Source organism: Epinephelus fuscoguttatus, linkage group LG8 (assembly GCF_011397635.1).
Source record: "Epinephelus fuscoguttatus linkage group LG8, E.fuscoguttatus.final_Chr_v1".
NCBI lineage: Eukaryota > Metazoa > Chordata > Actinopteri > Perciformes > Serranidae > Epinephelus > Epinephelus fuscoguttatus.
The window spans coordinates 13,442,585-13,462,872 of record NC_064759.1 but is presented as its reverse complement, the minus strand read 5'-3'; the positions used below and the strand labels follow the sequence as shown (position 1 = coordinate 13,462,872).

Genomic DNA, 20,288 nt, shown 5'->3' with positions numbered 1-20,288 from the left:
TCTAGCACCACAGGTAAGAAAGAAAATATGTATTTTTAATTTGGGGGTCAACTCTCCCTTTAAAGTAGTTTAAAGATGTTGGTGCTGGGCTGGCCAAAATGTCGTAACTCTTGAAGGTCTAAAACTATGATGTGTCCACATGAGGTAGAGGTACAGGCACATGCTCAGAAAATAAAAGCAAAAGGATCACAATATCATAAGCTGGAAGAATCATCAATGTAAGGAGCTCTTATAATATATGCTCGTCAGCGCTGCACCGATCTTGATAAGGAAATCTACCCTCAGATTTTGTCAAGCATCCACTGCGAACATCACTTGGGGCTGATTTAACGTAGCCTCTCTGCACATGCACACAGCCTGCTGCCCTAAGGTGAGGACATGTTTCCATCTGCTGATCCTTTGGAGCATTGCAATAGGCTCTGCGGCTATTTGGAGGCAAGGCCGGATCTAAACGCCACCCTGAGGAAAGGAGGTCCTGCTGTAAGAATTAGCATTGTATAATCATCTCTTTAACAATCACTGTTTCTGCATACATGTAATCCACAGCTTTGTCTTGGATGAGGAGTCAGTAGCAGAGACGCCCTTTTATAAAACTCCACAGCAGCTGACACAGTAAAATTGTCAGAGCCCCTGGATCACCTCAACCCCCAGATGAAGCAAGTACTCCTCTGAAGATAGACGTAGTTGATAAATAAATATAACAGACACGATATGAAGAAAATACCAGAAACACATCACTTCACTGAAACATTGCTACTCTTTTAATATATATTTTTTTTTTGCTTTCCAAACTTCACTTGTAAAAAACAGCATATTTCTTTGCAGTTTAATTAAAACATCAGGAAAAGAAAATATAGAAAAGCAACTGTAGATGATTTACAAAATATATACATTAAACTTATACATATACATACACACAGACGTATATACAGCCTTATACTAGACATCCATTTTTGCAAACAGTGGGGTCCAAAAGTCTGAGTCCACTGTAAGACCTGTACCTTTAAATGATTAAAAACTACACAACTAATGTAAATGTTCTCCTCTCAGAGATTCTTTTAAAAATATATTAAAAGCCAGCTTTAATCAAAATGATGCCATCTTTAAAGAAATGCAACAAATACTAAAACAGTTTGTTTATCTATATCATGTCTCCTGTGTGATTCTTACTGCATGTGTCACTGTAACGTGACAAAGGACTTTCTGTCTAGTGCGTCTTTAATTTTTGTCAAGATTGCTGGAAAATACAGATTCTCAAATTCAATTAAAAGAGAAACAACAAACAAACAAACCAACAAAAAACTGAAATACATGCATCAATAATAAAAACAACCATTGTGCAGTTTTTTGAGGAATAACTTATTTGACACTTATTTCAGTTTTTAATAAATGCGACTCTCTGGAACTGGACTCGGGCTTTTGGACCCCACTGCAACATCTGTGTGTTCATGTATTTGTATATACTTGATGTATATATTGCACCATCCATCTACATATAACCAAATCAAGAACAAACTACACACGCTCCTTAGACAACAAAACTGTCCTCACCTAGCCGTCCTCAAGAACTGGCCATGCAAAAGAACCCAAAAGCCTTTTTTTTTTGTATTGAGATGTTAAAAAGACAAAAAAAAAGAATATGCAGCCGGGCTGCAGGCAGGACAGTTGAGACTTTCCAGGACTTGCTAGCATGGCCAGCTGCTGATGAACTTTTTTTTTGCCAGAGGTGAAGGAAAAAAGGAGAAGTACTCAAAACACACAGGCAAAAACAACAGAAATATTGTACGTCTTGGAGGTCGTGACATCAGTATTTCTATATAAAGCACAGAGAAATTATGGGACTGATTAAAGGGGCGCTCTGTCCTATGCTATGCTAATGGAAACCATGGCGACAACATGCGGATGGATGGACAGCAGAGGGTGTACAGTGAGTTTTAAATTTGACTCAGAAAGGGGCCTGATCGAAGGCTTCAGGAGCTAAAGCCTCAAGTGTTTGATGGTAAAATGTTTGGTTAGCCACTGGGTCAGAGTTAAAGTTGGAATTAATGTTCTTCTTATGTACAGTGAAAGCTGGGGCTGTGCTGAGCAAGGACTAATTTCCAACTTCGCTCGTGGTAATCTATCGAGAGTGGGTGCAGTTTTCAAAAATCGAGATTCCTGCTGAGAGCGTCCCACTGTTTCTGCTTGCTGTTCTGAAATCAGCTGCTTGTATTTTCATGCAGCAGAACAAAGGGAGCAGAAAAAAAAATAAAAAAAACACTTCATGAAAGAGGACTTAAACTCCAAATTAACATAATCACAATTACAAACACTGCTACAGTGGCGGGTCATATTAGGCTGGATGCCAATGAGCAGCTGTTGTCAGCTGTTTAGGGGGGTATGTTCAGTATTTTTCAGCCTGGACCCAAGTTTTGAAATTGGTCCAGTATTGTGTGAGACCTCTTTAGCTGACAGCGATAAACAGGCTTCAATGTAATCACTCAGGTCATGTTCGCACTGTCAGTTTACTTCAACTTAAAGTGCTTCTCTTTGCCACTGACAATTTCTGGAAACCATCCCTACAGAGACTGACCGAGAATAAGATCCTTTTTGTTTGACCATAACAGCCCCGAAATCGCCATCACCAAACTCACCACACTCAAATAAACAATTTAACGTGTATAAAACCAGCATATTTTCACATCTAACTGTGTGACTTGAGGGTTTATTTAAACGACACCAGAGTTAACGGTTGTTGAAGCAGTGGAGAGTTGAACCACGGTATCTTTTGAGTTTTCTGTTTTGGTTTCTGATGATAAAATTACTGTTTATTTAAATGGAGTCTGGTGGCTTTGGTGAAGATTTCAGGGCTATTTCTCGTAAACAAACAGGGATCTTACTATTTCACAAAGAGGTCCATCTCTTTAGGAGTACTTTCCGTAAGTTGTCAGACACTTACAATAACAATCTGAGCATGTCAGTGGCAAAACAAACACTTTTAATGGATATAAACTGGCGATGCGAACATGCCCAGAGTGGTAACACTGCAGCCTGTTTCAGTGCTGCTGTCTGCAATGGTCTCGCTCAATATCAGACCAATTTCACAAACTGTTCTGCTCATTAGTAGACAGAATACCAAGGGAGAATAGGGTGCAGGTTGAAAAATACCAAATTTACCCTTTAACATAGCAAAATTAGACAATGGCAGTCTAAAAAAGGCAAAAACAACTGGGTCCAAACTGTAATAACCACAGAGCCAGCAAAAATGAGCACATTTCAAGTAGAACAGTGGAAACATAACTGTAAAAACTGAACTTACAACTTAAAAACAACCCACAGTACACAGGAAGCTGACAAGTAACAGTAACAGATTTGTAGCAGTGTTTGCCATGCTGATTACAAACTTCAAACTAATTCCTTTTTCATGTAGTGTTCACATTATTCTGTACACCCCGTGGCTCTCTCCATAGCTCTGTCTATCTACTGTGACCCCACTCATCCTTCAGGCTTTGCCCTCGCTATCTTCCTCTCTTTTTATTCTGTCCCTTTCCATCGCTCTTCTTCTGCAGCCTTAAAGCATGTCCCGTCAGAAGATACAGTTCTGGTTGTTGGCTACGCACAGTTTGATTGTTCTTCTTCCCTACACATCCACCCTTTCAATCTGCCCCCTGCCTTGTCCCCCCCCTCCACCACATATTTATATTACCCCCCTTTATAAAGCACTCTGCGCCGTTTTATGCCTCGTCTTGCTTGTACTCCATTGCTCCTCCGTTTCTACTGCTGCCGTATCCCACAGGAACGTTTGCTCCATTGTTCCCGTTTCCCTCCCCTGACTCAAAGCTCTTCTCTTCCAGCGGCTTGCCGATCCAGGCGCCGTAACCGTGGCTGCTGAGAGCTCGAAAGAACTGCTGCTTGGCCATCTGGAAGGACATGGCCGACATCTTGGCCTGGGCGTAGGAGGGCAGGGAGAGGAGGTCTGTGCGGCCACACCGCTGGCACAGAGTGCGGAACAGACAGAACAGGTTGGACTTGGACACTCTGGACACGCTCAGTTTGTTCCTAGAGGAAAGACATTAGAGAGCTTTGTGGTAAGAGTGTTCATTAAACAAGGGAAACATAACAGTTTGTCTGGCAAGCTGGCATGACACAACATTTCCTCTGATCACACAGTGTCTCCTATTTAGCTTACTTAACTGCCTGCTGCTCACAGTTTTTAATTAAAATTTAATTAAGCTTGTTGTTACTGACAGTTTTCACTGAATACAGCACAGAACTTGAGATTATCCAAAACAGAAAATGCTGCCAAGAGTTCCCTCACCTTGTGCATGTTGCCTTAAGGGTTTATTTGTAGTTCTCCATGGGACTCCCTAAAAACTTCACCCAGGGTTGGTGCCTTAGGTCCTGCGTCAGACAGCGCTGTGTGCCTAATGTGAAGCCTCGCTGACTTGCATTGATTTGTCACGTTAAAGTTTTTGGATAAGACAGCAAAACCATGACCTTAAAAACTTTTTGCTTACCTAATTGTTGCCTTAACCCTGAGATTAAACCTAGATTAAACCATACCTGATTGTAACTTCAAACTGAGATGATTACTTTCTTTCTTTCTTTTTTTGTGATGGTTGATTTACAAAGATACACCTAGATTTTTACTCCTTGTACAGCTGCAACTGCGACTAGATTTCCCTGCAGTTTTTTTTTTTCAGCTGTAAATTCTCAAATTGACCATCACAACATTATACCACTAAATAATGCCAAAAATAAATTTAGATGTAAACTAAACACTGTCTGTATTCTGACATCAGGCGATACAGCCTCAAGAAGCAGGCAGCAAGAACGACAGTATGAGATGGAAAGATATATTCACAATGTTAACTTTTATAAACAAAGAAAAACAATGCAAACTGAGGCTTCCAGTCTCAACGACAAACTGAGCAGTCAAGACTGAGGCTGGCAAGGCTGTTCTGGGAATCAGTGAAGTACTCTTATTACTTTATTACTGACTACAGATCATGGTGCTGACCTAACATCAGTCTCTCTTCATTGTAGAAAGTTACTTCTGGGCGGTATGTAGCATTACAGAGATAATATAAACAAACATTTTACAAGCTTTAGAAATTAAACTAGCCCATACTTTGCCATTCAGTCCAAATTCTCATTTTTTCATTTTATCATATAAGGTAAGAATGTGCACTCTGAGCACAGGCTGAGATGGTCACAAAGCTCGCTGAAGTGTGCACTGCTGCATCCTGCAAAACCACACCCATCTGGGTGAAATACCAAATTTTTAGGGGGTCACGTTTGCCACATCTCATATTTCTTACTTATCTGAGAGGCACAGTACTAACCCAAACTCAATCTTAACAACTGATTGTGAAATCTTCCAACAGTTCTTCTGAAAGCAAATTCCAAGGATGTCTCTTTACAATGATACGGTGTTTATTCAACGACACAGTGATCAATAACTCATATAGATGAAAAACCAAAAGCACATTTCTAGAAACCTTTTTAAAGACATACTGAGCAGCTGCTGGGTAAATCAATGTCTGCTCGGGCACAGAATCGACTTAAATCTGTTGTGGGTTAACACAGTTATTGTTCCCCACTGGAGAGAGACAAAGACACTGAACAGCTGCACTGCACTCCTTCAGTAATAAGTTGTTAAGTGGACATTGACAGACTATAAAATCCAAAGCTATTAATAAAAAATGTGCGTCGCCATCAGGAGCGACAGGCTTTGATTTAGTTACATACCCATCCAGTTTGCCTTTGGTCCCATCCAGCACCTCTACACTGTTCTGGTCTGGAAAGCTCCAGTTCACACTGGACTCCTTGGTCTTGCCTGTGTGCCGCGTGGAATCGTACACACTCACCCTGCCCACCTACAGTCCAAGCAGGTGGCGAGGGAGCAGGGAAGGGGAGAAAAGAGAGAGCGTATTTTGTTCAATCAGGCTAATTCTGCCCTTCAGTGTGAGTCAGCAATCCCAAACAGAGCGTGTAAAATTAGTTGTGTAATGCATGTGTCAGTGTGACGGCTGTGTCGATTAGGGACGATAGATTCAACCAATTTCACTAATGTGTAAATGTAAGCCAAGAAAGTGTTCAAAATGGGCTAAAACAAGGAACAAACTGAATTGTGTTTAACCGGCAGCTACGGCATTTCTCAGGCATCCTGCCTGGCGGTATGAGAGTGACCTACCTGCTATTTATTAATTGATGGATGAGCCAAATTTAAAGAAGACGAGCGACGAAGAAACAGTTGTGCAGGGGCAAACAGGAGTGTTGGCAGCTTAATTGATTAATTTTGTGAGAATGACCTCAATACTCCTGATTAATGTCCACATTTGACATTGCCAAAAACTTGTGTGCAGTTACCTCTGGGTGATTTAGAACAAAGGGAGGAGGGAGACTTTTGGCGAATGCTTCACCGTCTCTCGCCAGCCGGCAGCAAACAGCACGTGTGAGGTGCCCGTGGCTGTACAGGTAGCCTGATAAACACATGTTGTGGAATGGAAATTTAGGACAAGAAGCAACATAAAGTAGAGACATCATGTAACTTCACTGATGTTAACTATTGTGGATATTTGTCACATTATATATATCTGTGTGTTTTACCAAGCGTGATGGACTTCAGATAGATGGGATGCAGGAAATGGGTGAGCAGCGCCCCCTGCAGACCCACCACATTCCAGCGCAGGATCTTATCGCTGCAACTCATGGTTCGCAGCCTCTCGCCGTGCTGGATGCCATCCCAGGTGGGCACAATGGCACTTGACTCCACTGGGATAGTGCCCTCGCCTGGCACAAGCAACAACACACAAAGGAAACACACAAAGGTCAGAGGTCATGCTTATAGAACAGGGAGTGGAGTCATTCGTCTCCATGCACTGCACTGATATGAGGACAGATGCATGTCCATGTCATCTCTTACCATTCTCCACTTTGGTGCGGAGCTTTCCCTGCTTAGCGTTCTCAAACAAAGGCTGATGGCCCTCAACTTCATCCCCTGCCTCGCTGCATGACTTATCAAACAGGGCACCGTCCCCACAAGGTGCCGTGCTGTGTATAAGAGACACGATTAGACATCAGGAGAGGTGGACCACTTTGATCCAAGCATGAAACATTGATGCATCTGAGTGGTGGACATGACAGGAATGAAAGAGGAGAGCGTGGTGTGAGGTGACCGAGGTGAAAAGGAACATCTGACACTCCCACCTGATGTAGAGGTGAAAGGTGATGTCAGGTTTGATTTGCAGTTTATTTTTCTCCCCTGGCTCAAATATACTGTCGTCTGCGCCGTCATAGTGCTTGAGCAGCTCCATGTACAGAAACCTGAGAAGAAAAGAGACGGAGTGAGACTTTCAGACGGGTCTTGGAGAAGAGAGGGGGTATTTCCACCATAGGGAGAGAAACACTGATGAAGAACGAGAAGTATTTCTACCGAAGAAATCCCCTCCTGGAGATGATTTCAGCGTGGCAATCATTAACAGTGTCCCCTTTAAGGCTCAGTTCCTCCCCTTTAACACAGCGATTTCCTGACAGAAAAAAGACAAGAGAGACACATTCAGTGTCAAAGTACACGACAATGCAACGCCTCTTGGTTCTGCAGTGACCTAGTTCTGTTTTAGTTATCTGACAGTGCATGCCTCTGAGCACAGACATCCATAAAACTTCCACACATCAGGAAAAAAAAATGCAGTGACAATGTAATTTTTGTGTTGCAACACATTTGCTTGTACTCCCTGTTGTTACCACCTCCCCTTGCTTCATTAATTATATGCTAAACTTAATGGAAATACCAGTTCCCAGGCTGACAACAGTCCCCAGGCCCTCCCCCCTCCTCATGACGATGGTGGCCAGAATCTTGCGTCCCAGAAGGCTGTGCTGGATACGTGTGGTCAGGGCGTTGAAACGTTGGTGACTCAACATCGCTATCTGGTCATGCAAAGTGCTGCCACTTACTGGAAGCTAGAGAGAGGGAAGTAGAGAGGACAGGACAGGCAAAACAGAAAGGATATGAGGATTATTAAGAATTGAACTGTATTGACTGTGCAATCCAATGATACAATCTCAGAAAAAACTACCACAGACAAACATATCTTAGTCTGCCTGAATATGTGGTAGAAAAAAAAACACCTGCAGTCAGATCATGTGTAATGTTGGCGTAATGTTCAAATGCTTCCAATACAAATTTAACACTTCCTGGAGCTGCTACAAAGCTAAAGCCTGCCGGTTAAGAGAACTGATTCAATCACTGTGAAGCAACAGATGTGTGGAGTTATAGACTCTGGATGTAGTTTAACTTACGTTGGTTATGTTTAATTGAGGTTTACTTTTTCTAAGGCTCCAATCAGACAGACTGTGTTTATAGCAGCCTGGGATGGTTTCGCGCTGCTGAGCGCCTTGCATTTTCCAACTTTATACACCATGCATTTCCGCAGGAGCAACCTGAATACCTCGAGATGAAAAACTTCAACTCAGAGTGGAAAAAGCACCTGATGTCATTTACGTGCCATCTGTGGTAGTGATGACAATTGGTGACGTGCATAGTTTCTGTGAAGCTAACGTTGGCTCACTTTAAACGTCGCCCTAGGCAAGCTACAAGACATATCTGAACAAACTGTTGCCTCAATTACATTTCACCAGCCGTAGTTAGGCCTGACAATTGACAGCAGATTGTCAAACTCTCCCTGACTAATCCTAAAATAATCCTTGATCCGACCATCATCCAGGTGAAGCTGCAGAACCCCCTGGTGGTACTCCCTGTTATTTCTCCTTTTTCTGTGGCCTACATGGATCTGTTTCCCTCCGACCAATGCACTCTGTCTGATTGGGACCCCAGTGTGCACATGCTGTTATTTGTCAGTGAAAATTAGCTTTTCCCCAGTGAGCTGGTTAGTGAGTTACATTATGTCCTGCCTGATCCCCATGTTGAGCCAAACAAGGCTCATGTTTCATGGTAGAAAATGTGAACCACTGAAAAATCAGTACCTCAGCTGGGATAAGCTCTCCAGTGCGGGCTGCCCTCTCAGCCTCTCCAATCAGAACCCGCAGTGCAGCATCTGCTGCCTCCTGTTTTCCCTGCTTCTTGTTGGACGCACACACAGGGGGGAACCAGCGTCCGCCCAGCTTGGCCTGGTAGGTGAACCTGAGCAGGGCCAAAGAAAAAAGGTAATCAGAGGAGGATTAACAGGGCACTCACTCAATTTAAGAACAACAGATCCCATGGAAACCTTTAAGGGAAAGAAACACAAATATCCATTCGAACATTTTCCTCAGCGTGTAAGTGCTGCTAAAACAACAGAGGTACAGAGAAATTTAGTAAAGAGGTCTTTAATGTTCCAAAACTTTAAATTATTACACAAAATCGAATTTTCTTAAGAACCATATTGGTATACTTATCCAGGCAAATGGAAACCTGGACAGTTTTTTAACCCAGTGTGTACATGTTAATTGTGTATTAACGAGCATTAATGCAGTTCACACATACTTTGGCTCATGTGGCGGCCCAGACTGGCCCACCAGTCGAATCTCAGCGGCAAAGCCTCGGGCTCTAGCGTACTCCAAAAGACCTGACACTGCATTGTTGTTCAGGTGGTTAATGAGGTCCCCAACACCTGCCTCGTGTGCTGCTCGCAACTCATCTGCAGTCAGAGGCGGCAAAGAGGGACATGTAGTCCCAGAGCCACTGCCATCACTATCACTGGAGGAGCCCAGGGGCAACTGAGGCTGGAGAAGAGAAAAGGGGGTAGGAGTGGAGAAAGAGAGAGATGTGAACGGCATTGAGCAAACGAACAGACAGACACACAACAGCATAAATCATTTTTCCAGACTGAGTGATCTGTTGTTCTTCTAAAGTCATTACACTCATTTTGGGGATATGCAAAGCCCCTCTCGTTCCTCCCAAATGACCGGCTCGAGTTACTCTCTGCTTCCCACTCCTCACCTTGTTGAGCTGCAGTCTCCCGTCAGCCATTAATTCTTTGACGGCCTCTTCTGCTGCCAGCTGGCGGGCTGCCTTTTTGCTTGGAGCCGAGGCCTCTGCAAACAGGCTCTCTCCGACCTTCACCCTGTACATGAACCTGAACACAGGGCAGAGATGGTTGAGAAGGGAGAGACTTTTCTTGGTTTTGCGACTGAGATCACACTTTGTTGAGTCACTATTCCACTTCCTCGATTTATCACATTTAGATAAATGAGAAGATGCAACAGAGTAGAGCCTGTGGTGTTCCAGTGATCAAGACAGATGCATGCAGTGTTTTTAGAAAGTCACCAAAGAACATAAAAGTTTGTATTGTATCCACCAGCCAGTTGCCTAAAGGGATGGATCATAAATGGAAAGAGAGGCAAAGAGTGAATGGACAGAGATGGTATTGTGTCTCTGTCAGCTGACAACAATATTGAGGACAGACTGAACAGAAATAGTTGATCAACTGCTTCCCTGTGGAGGAACTTGCAGTATGGGGGAGAACAGAATCCAAGAGGATAGATTCAGAAGGAGGTGACGGAGCCAGTACCTTGGGTCATGTGGTGGGCCTGCCTGCCCGGTGATGATGAATTCGATGGGGTTCCCGCTGCGCTGGCTGTACTCCATCAGGACAGACACCGGATTCTTCCCACCAGGCAGAGAGCGGGACAGTGGCTGGCGAGGTCCCTCCGCTGTCGCCATCCCTTCCACAGTACCGGCCCCAAAAATTCCTCCTGTGCTTTCAGCTGGCCCCTGGTAGATAGTGGAGACAAAAAATATATATTTAAACTAAAGCTGTTTTTATGACTGCAGCTTTTAATAAAATAGCTCCTGATTCATTCAAACTTTTTACCAGGGCTGCAAAATAATTACAAAGTGTTGGCCTCCTGCTCTGGTGCATTAAATGTGCTCTCTACTCACATGTTCAGTGCCTGACCAGACGCATGTGTTAAAGCAAGATTCAGCCGGCTTTAAGTGGCTGATTGGGGGGGCTTTATTTCTGCACATTCAAACAAAAACTTACACCGGTGTCTGAGAGTAGTTCCATCACTTGGTCCACATTGGCATTATTTCCTTCATCTCCCGTGGTCGACCCTCCCTGCATCTCTCCGATGAGAATGCGCAGGGTGGCCGCAGCGGCGTCCTTTTTTGCAACCTTCTTACTGGATGCTTCTGCGACAGGAAACAGCCTCCCGTTGAGCATCACCTGCATGCGAAATCTGAGCGAGGGAGAGAAAATAAACTGATGAGACGCAGTGATCGGTCAATACGTGATTAAATAAGCAGCTACAATTTTCCAAGACGACTCTGTTGCATAACAAGCAATGTAATTTTCATCCTTAATTGGCAGCATCATATGTCTTCATTAAGGCAGATTTATTTCTCACAGAGTTTGAATCAATAGGTGTGTCACAAGGTGCTTTACAGAGGGTAATAAACATGTGGGTGGAAAACAAAAAATGATGCATATCACATAATGAAAGAGACAGCACTTCCACTTACACAGGTATGCACTGATCCAACTTTTTCTTTCTCAATACCTCAACTAAGACCATTAGCAGATACGGATTACTGCACTAATTTTCCCAATTTTTAAGTGTACACTGAACTAAGGATGTCACTATCAAGTTATTTTATCTCCGCTCTGATACATTTAATATTGCGTTACTGCCGATACTGAGTCCTGATCCGATGCTTCTGTTTTCCTACATATTGCAGCTGCACAGTGCGCACTTCAAGAACATAAAAGCTATTAAAATCAATCCAGTGTATATGCTTAACAATTAAAAAGCTCTACGCTGCATTAAAAAAATCCCTGCATCCAAGCTGTTCCTTAATGGATTTTTTTTTTTTTTTTTTTTTTTTTTTTTACAAAGGACAAAGTATAAAATAAACCCTCTCTGTAATCTTTTAGCCGCTGTTGCTGTCTCGAGGAGATTTCTCTCTCCCCTTAAAACAGAGTTCTGTTGCGTTGGTGGAGCCTTTGACTGAATGAACTGTATTCTGTTGAGTGTTTGTTTTCATCGCCTGTATATCTTCTGCACAGATTACATTAATAAATTACTGGTGTTTTGCTTGTGGGGCTTTTGTTACACTTGCAGTGGCGTGGTGAGTGTTGCTGTCTCTGGCTCTCCACTGCTGTCTGTCTCAAGCAGAGGGGTGAAACACCATGCACCACGGATGACCGCAAAACACAAGAGACACTCACACTGAGCTGAAATGAAACGAATGCACATAACTTAGGTAAATAACATCGACAGGCGGGGTGTGGAGAGGAGGAGAGACGGAGAGTTGGAGAGTTGATGACTGCTGCACTTGTTGCTGTGCAAGAAAGCTTAGTGGGTAAAAACACCTTTTTGACAGCTGACAGAACAAAGGCTTGGATTGGGTATCAATTAATCAGTTAATAAGAGCCCCGATCGGCCCTAAAACCAATCTTTAAAATTGGATCAGGACATCCCTACATGGAAATAATTGGGTCAGTTTGATAAGAGATTTCTGTGACACTGACACCAGACTCTGCGGCCCACTGTGACTTGTTGAAGGTTACTGTTATAATGACATGGACTAAGACATTGTATTTAATGTGAACTGGTCAATATCTAAGGTCAGTATTGGCCCTGGTGCATCCCACGGTATATTTCAAAATACCAGCATGAAAACAAAGACAGTGACCACAGACCAACATTACAGTAACAAACAGAAAAGGTTGCGTGACTAACCTTGGGTCGTGAGAGGGCCCCGACTGGTCGAGGAGCAGGAACTCACAGTTCTGGCCCAGATACTGGGCGTACTCCATGAGGCCGCTGACGGGGTTCTTCAGCCTCACCTCTTGTAATTTGGCCCACAGGTTCTGGGGAGGTGGAGCAGCCAGTGACACAGCTACAGTCCCTACAGAGTTGGCCTTCTCTGCTGCCAGTTTCCCAGCGTCCGTCTCTCTGCGAATGGCGTTGAGGAATTCTGGGATGTCGTCAGTGGCCCACTCTCCTTCGTTGGCCTCTTCGTCTTTGCATGTAGTAAGGAAGGGAGGCTGGAGGGAGGATTGGGCCTTAAAAGGGAAAAGCAGAGGTAGAAAGGTTCATAAAATCAGGGTAGAACTCCAGGGCTGGTAACCACGGCTAAATACATCTAGTAAAAAGACACTTTTTCAAGGAACGATGCAGTTTCTTCTCTTTTAACAGAGTAGTTCTACAATGCCCATCCCTAAATCCTAACACATCCACTCAGTAAACATAAGGCTACTCCTGGCCCTGTTGGCTTAGCTTAGTATAACAACTGAAAACAGCAATTAAGCGGTCAAAGTCAAATAGATTTAATTTTGTTATTTATAGTTATGTTTTGAAATGTAATTCACCTTTATTGGACTATTCTCTCTGGTATTATTCTTTATAAATCTGAATGTATTCACCTTAATACCATTAAATAAATACATAAATACGACACACAGAAATTTTACCCACCGCTTCGCTATGACTTTGCTCTGGCATCCAACCCTCCTGGAGTGGCAGTGGCTCCAGGCCTGGTATTGGTGGTAGTGGAGATGACGGCATAAAGTCGGACGCTCCTTTCATCTCATCTCTACTGGGTTCCTCCCCCATCCATTCCCCCTCAGTGCGGGGGCTCTTTGCAGCTTTAAGGCTCCTTTCCATTCTCTCTTTGCGGTGCGTAGAGAGCTCCCAAGTGGGAGGGTTAACTTCACTGTGCTTAACGACGTCACCTTGCTTCTCCAGCGCGTAGAGGGTGGGATTGACCTGTTTGGCACTCCTTAGCCCCAGATTTTTGGCTATGACGAGAGCAGTTGCCTCCCCTGTAGCCAGGAGGTACTGCAGAACTAGCTCCTTCTGTTCTGCCATTGCGGGAAGCGCAAGCTCTGGATCAGGGGAGCTGGTTGTGCTGGGGTGCTGTTTCTCCGGATACTGACTTTTTGCTGGTGCCTGGGATTCTTCAGAGTCAGATGACTCTGAAGACGAGCAGTAAGAAGAACTGGATTCTGTGTCAGAGTCCTCTTCTTTGGCTTGTCCCCTGATTTCTGTTTTTAGCTCAACCTTGGCTTCAGGTTCTGGAGTGTGTCCTCCTGAGCTGACACACAGCTGGGAAGGTGGCCTTTGTGCTGAAGAGTTTTGATCCTCGTTGCCTCTGAGAGGTTCTCTGTAAAGACTCCACAAGGGGGGGTGGAGTCCTTGCTTGGAGGCTTTCTGTAAGTGCTCCAAAGAGTAGAGAGCCTTGTTGACTATCTTTTTGGGCAGACGCAGCTTTTTGCCTAATAATTTTGCAGGGATACTCTCATTTGGCTTTAATGAAGCCAAAGCTCTATACACCTCGTCCTCGATGTCAGAAGTAAGAGTGATATTAACTTTAGCAACCCTCGATTTTGCAGAGGGTTTGGATGCAGAATGTCTGCCAAACCTTTCTCCTCCTCTGCTGGGCCTGTCTTGATATAGGGACAAACCCTGAAATTTGTCAGACAAAGAGTCTGCTTGACCGTGCCATTGACTGCTGGAGTACTGGTTGTGGCTTGTGCCTTGTGACTGGTTTTGATTCAGGTGTCGAAGGCCTGGGGTGCCTCGCGCGGCTCCTGGGTATACGAAACCCTGGTCCTGACTATACCCCCCTCTACCCCTTGGGCTGCTGTTGGGGTATGAATATCTATTGTAGCCTGACTGGGGCTGATATGAGGAACTAGGAAACTTGTCAGGTCCCACTCCCCCTCCACGTGGACCAGTTCTGAACTGTGGTGCCTCAGAGCTCCTTCCTCTCAAAAACTCCACCTGTTGGTACTGAAAGGAATTGGGACCAGGATTAGGACTGTAATTCTGATTATGCGAGCTGTTAAAGGCCTCTGGTTTAGGGGCAACTATACTGTGCTTTGGTAATGGTGGAGCGGAGGGGATGAAAGGAGCTGGGGGCCGCTGTATGGGCACTGCCGGACGGGCAGAGCTGTTGTAGTAACCTGAATATGGGCTCAGCTGTGGGCCAGTTCTAGGGTGGAGCGAGGCTGGGCCAGGTCTGTAATAATTCTCCTTGGCCTGGAAGTCAGGGGGTGGATGCCTGTGATAGTGTTCTTTGTAAGGCCCTCCTCTACCTCTGCTCATAGCGCAGGGGTGGGGCGTGAAGGGGGCCTGTGCAGCTTGATGTGCAGCCTCTGTATGAGTGTACGTCCTCTAGCACAAACAGCAGACCCCGGTGAAAAGTCAGGCCAGGCCAATTACACACTGGGAGTATCTGAAATACAAATAAAGGACAATGTCAGGAGAATATTAATGAGGAGAAATAAATAACAGTTAAGGTAACTGAATGGTGTAAAAATGAGCAGCGGCATGGAGGGCAAGAGAAACTGTCATTCCAGCAAATAACAGAAGTTCAGACCCTGCTGGCAAATCTCCAAGCTGCTCAAGTGTCCTTGGATAAGTGAGTGAATCTATACCAGCTTCAAGGACACAGTTTAAAGTGCAGTCCTAAACTAAACAGTGTAAAATAAATGATAGACAATAAAATATGTAGGCATAAAGGAAAAAATTAAGATTATGTGCAGAGAATAAGCTCCAATGTACACCAACACTGGCAACGTTACTGTGTATACCATCAGATTACACCCTCGCCTGTCTACAAGGATACTGCAGGGTGACATACTGTCTCTCCCAGTCACACTGAAACTTAATCCCAAGGTAAAAGGATGGTGATTAATAATTCAGACCTTCTTGTGACTATTCTGTTTTATTTCTGGCCTTACAAATTATTGCTGGATCTGGATCCATAGCGGAGAGGAAAAGTGAGACACTGATGCAGACAAAAAGGACAGCTCCAAGGGCACGAGAACGTGAAGGGCTGCCTGTCAGTGACAAGGTGTGGACAGAAAACCGTGCAGTTGCTAGCTGACAGTTCTGACTATGATGATAAGGTTTTGCAGAGCTAGTTTAATTCCTTCCTTTAAAAAACTAAAAACAAAGCACACACGAAAACATTCAAAGAGTAGAAATATAGATTCTAAACAGCATGGACCAGAATTCCAATATCCTATGGTACAACATTGATTCAGCCTCAAGTGTCATATCTGACAACACTCAATAATGTCTATATCAGTGAGACTGACAACAAGGAGACACCCAATACTGAGTCAGGTTTCACCCCCTCTGGCCCAGTCAGCAGCACTGGTCTGTCACATAGAGCTGAGCAGGCCCGAACGCCGCCACATTAATAGAGAACACCACAGTGTTGGTTCATCACGGTAATAGGGACCGACAGGGCCGGCAGCCCAGGGGCCAAACGGGGCTGGAGCTGACTCATCTTGACCCTGATGCAAGGCAACAGTTGACAGCCAAAATAACAACTCCGTGTTTTTCAGAACCCCGCTGTCATTATGCTCCTCTCTGCTTCCAGGCTGGGGAGAAGCATGGACGAGACAACCTATGTGACAACTGATGAATCAACTCTTTTGCACACTTCATGCGGTTGTGTCAAGACACAGCTAAACACTGTCTGATCTTTAAAGTGACCCCTTCCTCCATTTACTGAGACCTCTGTGTCAACAACAGTGCAGAAATGAAACCTATGAATCGATGCACATATCTAAACATGTGCAGGCAACCCACTATATCTACTAGTACCACAAGGCCGTCAGAGGCAGTACTGAATATCTCACCTACTGTGGCTCAAATTAAAGTGGAGTTTTAAACGTTGCTGATCCTGTAGCTTCTCGATCAGATGACTTGAACACGAATATTATAACAATAGCAGCTTTAAATACAAAAATCATAAAGTAAAAACGTAAAGAAAGCAGAAAGCAAAGTAGATTTTGTTGAAACTGAATCTGTGTAACTGCAAAAATGGTTTCCAGTGCGCAGGGTCTTCTGCTTTGGATGAGCGAGGTCCTTGTCCGTGTGTAATCCACAGTGAAAACACCACCAGTGAAGTCGGTCGCTTATGAATGCTGTATGCTGTGCTGTAAAAACACCTTGCAAACTATTGCACCACGAAAGCTGAGGTAAAATCCGCCACGAGCCGTGTAAGTAAAAGGAAACAGAGACTGATAGACACGCAGTAAGTTTCGATTTCATTTCTGACAATAAGTTAGGTTTCTATTGTTGGTCACGTGACCGGCAGGGGCGCGCCGAGGGCAGACAGACTGGTGCACTGACAGAAAGGCAGAAGTGTCTATAAAGTATAAAACATAAAAAAGCACAGCTCGTGTGTGACTGACTTTTCACGCTTCAAAGAGGTCGCTCTGCGGTCCACCTCGAACAATCAATGTGCCTGTGTTACTGTGCAGCCACAAGGACATCCTCCCTTGAATGCATGCTGTGGGCTATACAGTACACTGGCAGAGGAGACATGACATGCTCAGATCAGATTCTCACATTAAAAATAAAACGCAGGAGGGAGAATGGTGGAGACTGGTAGTAATGTAATACATTTTGGGGGATACAAATATCACAGGAAAACGGTGAGATCTTGTTACGGGATTGTGACAGAGTGGAAAAACCAACATAAGAGTACTATAAGGTGAAGGTCACTATCAAAAACAAGAGTAGCACAGGCACATGTTGTGCCCAAAAGAATAACATAGCCCTAGTGTCCGCACATGGTTCATCACACTGCTGCGATTACTCAATGAAATGCGGTTTAACCTAGAAAACAGCGAGGGTGCACTCACACAAACTTTACCATCAGTGGGGGTGATTTCCTGCCACTTATGAATCAATAGATGGATCCAAGCTTATTAGAATTATAATCATATTTAATAATGAACGACTTAATTTAATAAAACAAAGTCTGTCTTGAATTTCTAGCACACATGTACCAAGCTGCATTACAGGAAAGTGCTGGACACATACAGTAAGCATAAAAACAGTTAACACATAGTTTCACATTTGTGTATCACTGTTAATTTAATCTGGACGACACAAATCCATGCTGTTGTAAAAGTCTGACAGGGTGTCTCAGTTAGTAAACACACACAAACATTGAGGGGCATACAGATTATTACTTTTGAGCATGCCCTTCCTCATACAAGTCAATGGAAATATAAATATATATCTACTTTCCTTGATATAAGTAACATCTAGCTATTTGTCACTGTGAATACATTTATCATTATAGTTTGTGTGAGTCAAAGGAAATTAATTCATTGTTACCCATTAACAAAAGGTTAATCGTCCATAGCAACGACTGAAACTCAAAAGTCCTCTTGGCTATCCTTCGCTTTTACTCGACGTGTTCTTTAAAGAAACACAAAGCTACAACAGGAGCAGCTACAGGTTAGACGTGTTGCTTACATTCGGTTAAAACCACCGAGACACATGTATTCAGACTTTTTACTCTCTGCATGTGACGACGAGAGAACCGTTAAGCGTTAGAAGCTAACAGCAGCAAGCAGCAGCCAACTGAACATCGGTCCTCCTCCAGCTAACGTTAGCTAGCCTGCTAGCTCATCACTGGCAGCAGTACACCGCACTGGCACTGCACCATTTCAGACTACCGCCTGCAGCACAGCTAATTCACTGACTGCTAATGCGGGATACTCAAACTACACCTCACCCGAGCCACAGAAACGATTTAAAGAAGCTAAACGGCTTTAGCTGGTTACCTTTACTCGCAGTGTTCCGCCTCAGTGGGCTCTTGTTGGTGTGGTTTTAATGCGGTGGTACAAACAATCAAAGAAAGAACTGGTGCGCCAAGAAGTGACGTTTATCCATCGCGACCGACGCAAACAGCAACACAGCGCATGTGTATGATGTAGGCACAACGGCAAGGTTCGGATATATTTCAGACGTGTCCTTCCTGTGCTTTAACATTTTGGTTTGGATATCTTTACAGAGAAACGTACACTCAGTTTGTCGAATTTCAGAGTGAATGAATATTAAATCAGGTTAAATTTTACGAGTATAGCACTTTTAAAACACAAAGGTTTACAAAGTGCAAAAAAAGTAGTAGTTACTGGTAGTAAATATTAAAATAAATCAACAAAACAGCAATATATCAATAAATAAATAAATAAATACGAATAAAAATAAAATGAAATAAAATATAAAATGATAAAATAAAATTTTGAGTAAAGGGGCTTTTGGGACATCTCTCTACCCGTTAGATTTGAGTTTACTGATAGGGTTATATTAACGCATATATATCTTATACTTTTTAAAAAAGTAATTGAAAAACACTGCTGTGACACAGTGTCACTGACCTTAAATTTGAATTTGCTTCTTTGGCTTGACCAGAGTGGTTAAATTTGGCCAAAACACACTGTAGGGCATTTAAGCCTTACATATTATACCTTCTTCTATTTGTAACGTAAGTTTTCACACAAATGAATATTGATTCAAACGTTGAATTCTATGAGTATAGCAATTTTACAACACAAAGGTTTAAAAAGTGCAAAAAACAAACAAACTAGTAGTTATTGGCAGTAAATATAAAAAGAAATCAACAAAACAGCGATAAATAAATAAATAAAGCATAAGAATAACAATAAAATAAAAAAATAAAATAAAATACATTAAAATAAAATAAAATAAAATGCCACACCCCTATGTATTAATTGAAACAAAACTTACCAGACTCCGCCATTTTAAGATCTGTTAAGGGGCTGTTGCACTCTGCTGTGACACAGTGCCACTGTCTTTAAATTTGTGGGTGTCAGAATCAGAATAAGATTTATTACACAGCAGATTATCATACAAGGACATTGCCTTGGTGTTGGTGCGCACAATAAACATATTAAGAGGAAATAAAAAGAAAGACAAGTACATACAGAATGGAAAAAGTATAATAAAATATGTGAGAGATACTATAAAAATGCAATAACAAATCTAATATGTACAATAGGGAAATGGAATTGTGTTTAATGTAAATGCTACAGCTCATGATAAGTTGAATTGGGACCGTGTGATAAGGTGTCTTCCTCTCCCACCCTCTAACAGGTCAGGAAATATCTGTAGAACTTGTGACTCACAATAAATGTATTTGGCAGTGAGCTTTTAGGAGACCACAGATTTTATCTTGCAAGACAAGTTTTGCAATTTGCGATTATATCCAGCAGGTGTCAGCATTACTCTGTGAATTAGGTGAGATTGTATTTGTTAAAAAGCAAAGCAGGTTTTAAATATTACTGACTGAAAAATGGTTCTTTGACTGATTCAAAAATGTTTGGTATTTCATTTTGGGTTAAATTCACCATCATGTGCTACCTTTATTTTCCCTTAAAGCTTTGAGTTAAACACACATAGATTACTGCTGCATCCCTTAAATTGGATTTATTGAGTAAAAAAAAAAAAAAATGCAAAGCCCCTTTTGAGATCCTTACCAACCCCAGGGTGTAAAAAGCACAGAGTAAATCCATGGTGAAATG

General features: G+C 43.0%; 1 protein-coding gene across 3 annotated transcripts; it reads right to left on the bottom strand.

Annotated features, from left to right (window-relative positions):
- Positions 1–738: 738 nt before the first annotated feature.
- On the bottom strand, positions 739–18,638 carry adar (adenosine deaminase RNA specific). Of its 3 annotated transcripts, none has more exons than XM_049583103.1 (16): positions 18,528–18,638; positions 13,405–15,166; positions 12,667–12,992; positions 10,968–11,163; positions 10,494–10,696; positions 9,923–10,058; positions 9,467–9,705; positions 8,968–9,124; positions 7,776–7,944; positions 7,418–7,511; positions 7,192–7,308; positions 6,908–7,035; positions 6,592–6,774; positions 6,352–6,464; positions 5,731–5,858; positions 739–4,038 (listed from the first exon to the last, which is right to left on the bottom strand). In XM_049583103.1, exons 2-16 carry the CDS (start codon positions 15,034–15,036, stop codon positions 3,714–3,716), a joined length of 4,146 nt encoding a protein of 1,381 aa, XP_049439060.1. In that variant the 5' UTR covers positions 15,037–15,166; positions 18,528–18,638; the 3' UTR covers positions 739–3,713. The 3 variants fall into 3 exon arrangements, with proteins under 3 accessions (XP_049439060.1, XP_049439059.1, XP_049439061.1); XM_049583102.1 differs by lacking the exon at positions 18,528–18,638 and adding an exon at positions 16,584–17,001; XM_049583104.1 differs by lacking the exon at positions 18,528–18,638 and adding an exon at positions 16,588–17,001.
- Positions 18,639–20,288: the final 1,650 nt, after the last annotated feature.

Coding starts and splice junctions, on each gene's coding strand:
- adar (XM_049583103.1), bottom strand. CDS start 15,036: ATGAGCAGAGGTAGAGGAGGGCCTTACAAAGAACACTATCACAGGCAT. Junction 11,164..12,666: donor GGGCCCTCTCACGACCCAAG/GTTAGTCACGCA, acceptor TCCCTCGCTCAG/ATTTCGCATGCAGGTGATGC. Junction 10,697..10,967: donor AACTACTCTCAGACACCGGT/GTAAGTTTTTGT, acceptor ACTATCTACCAG/GGGCCAGCTGAAAGCACAGG.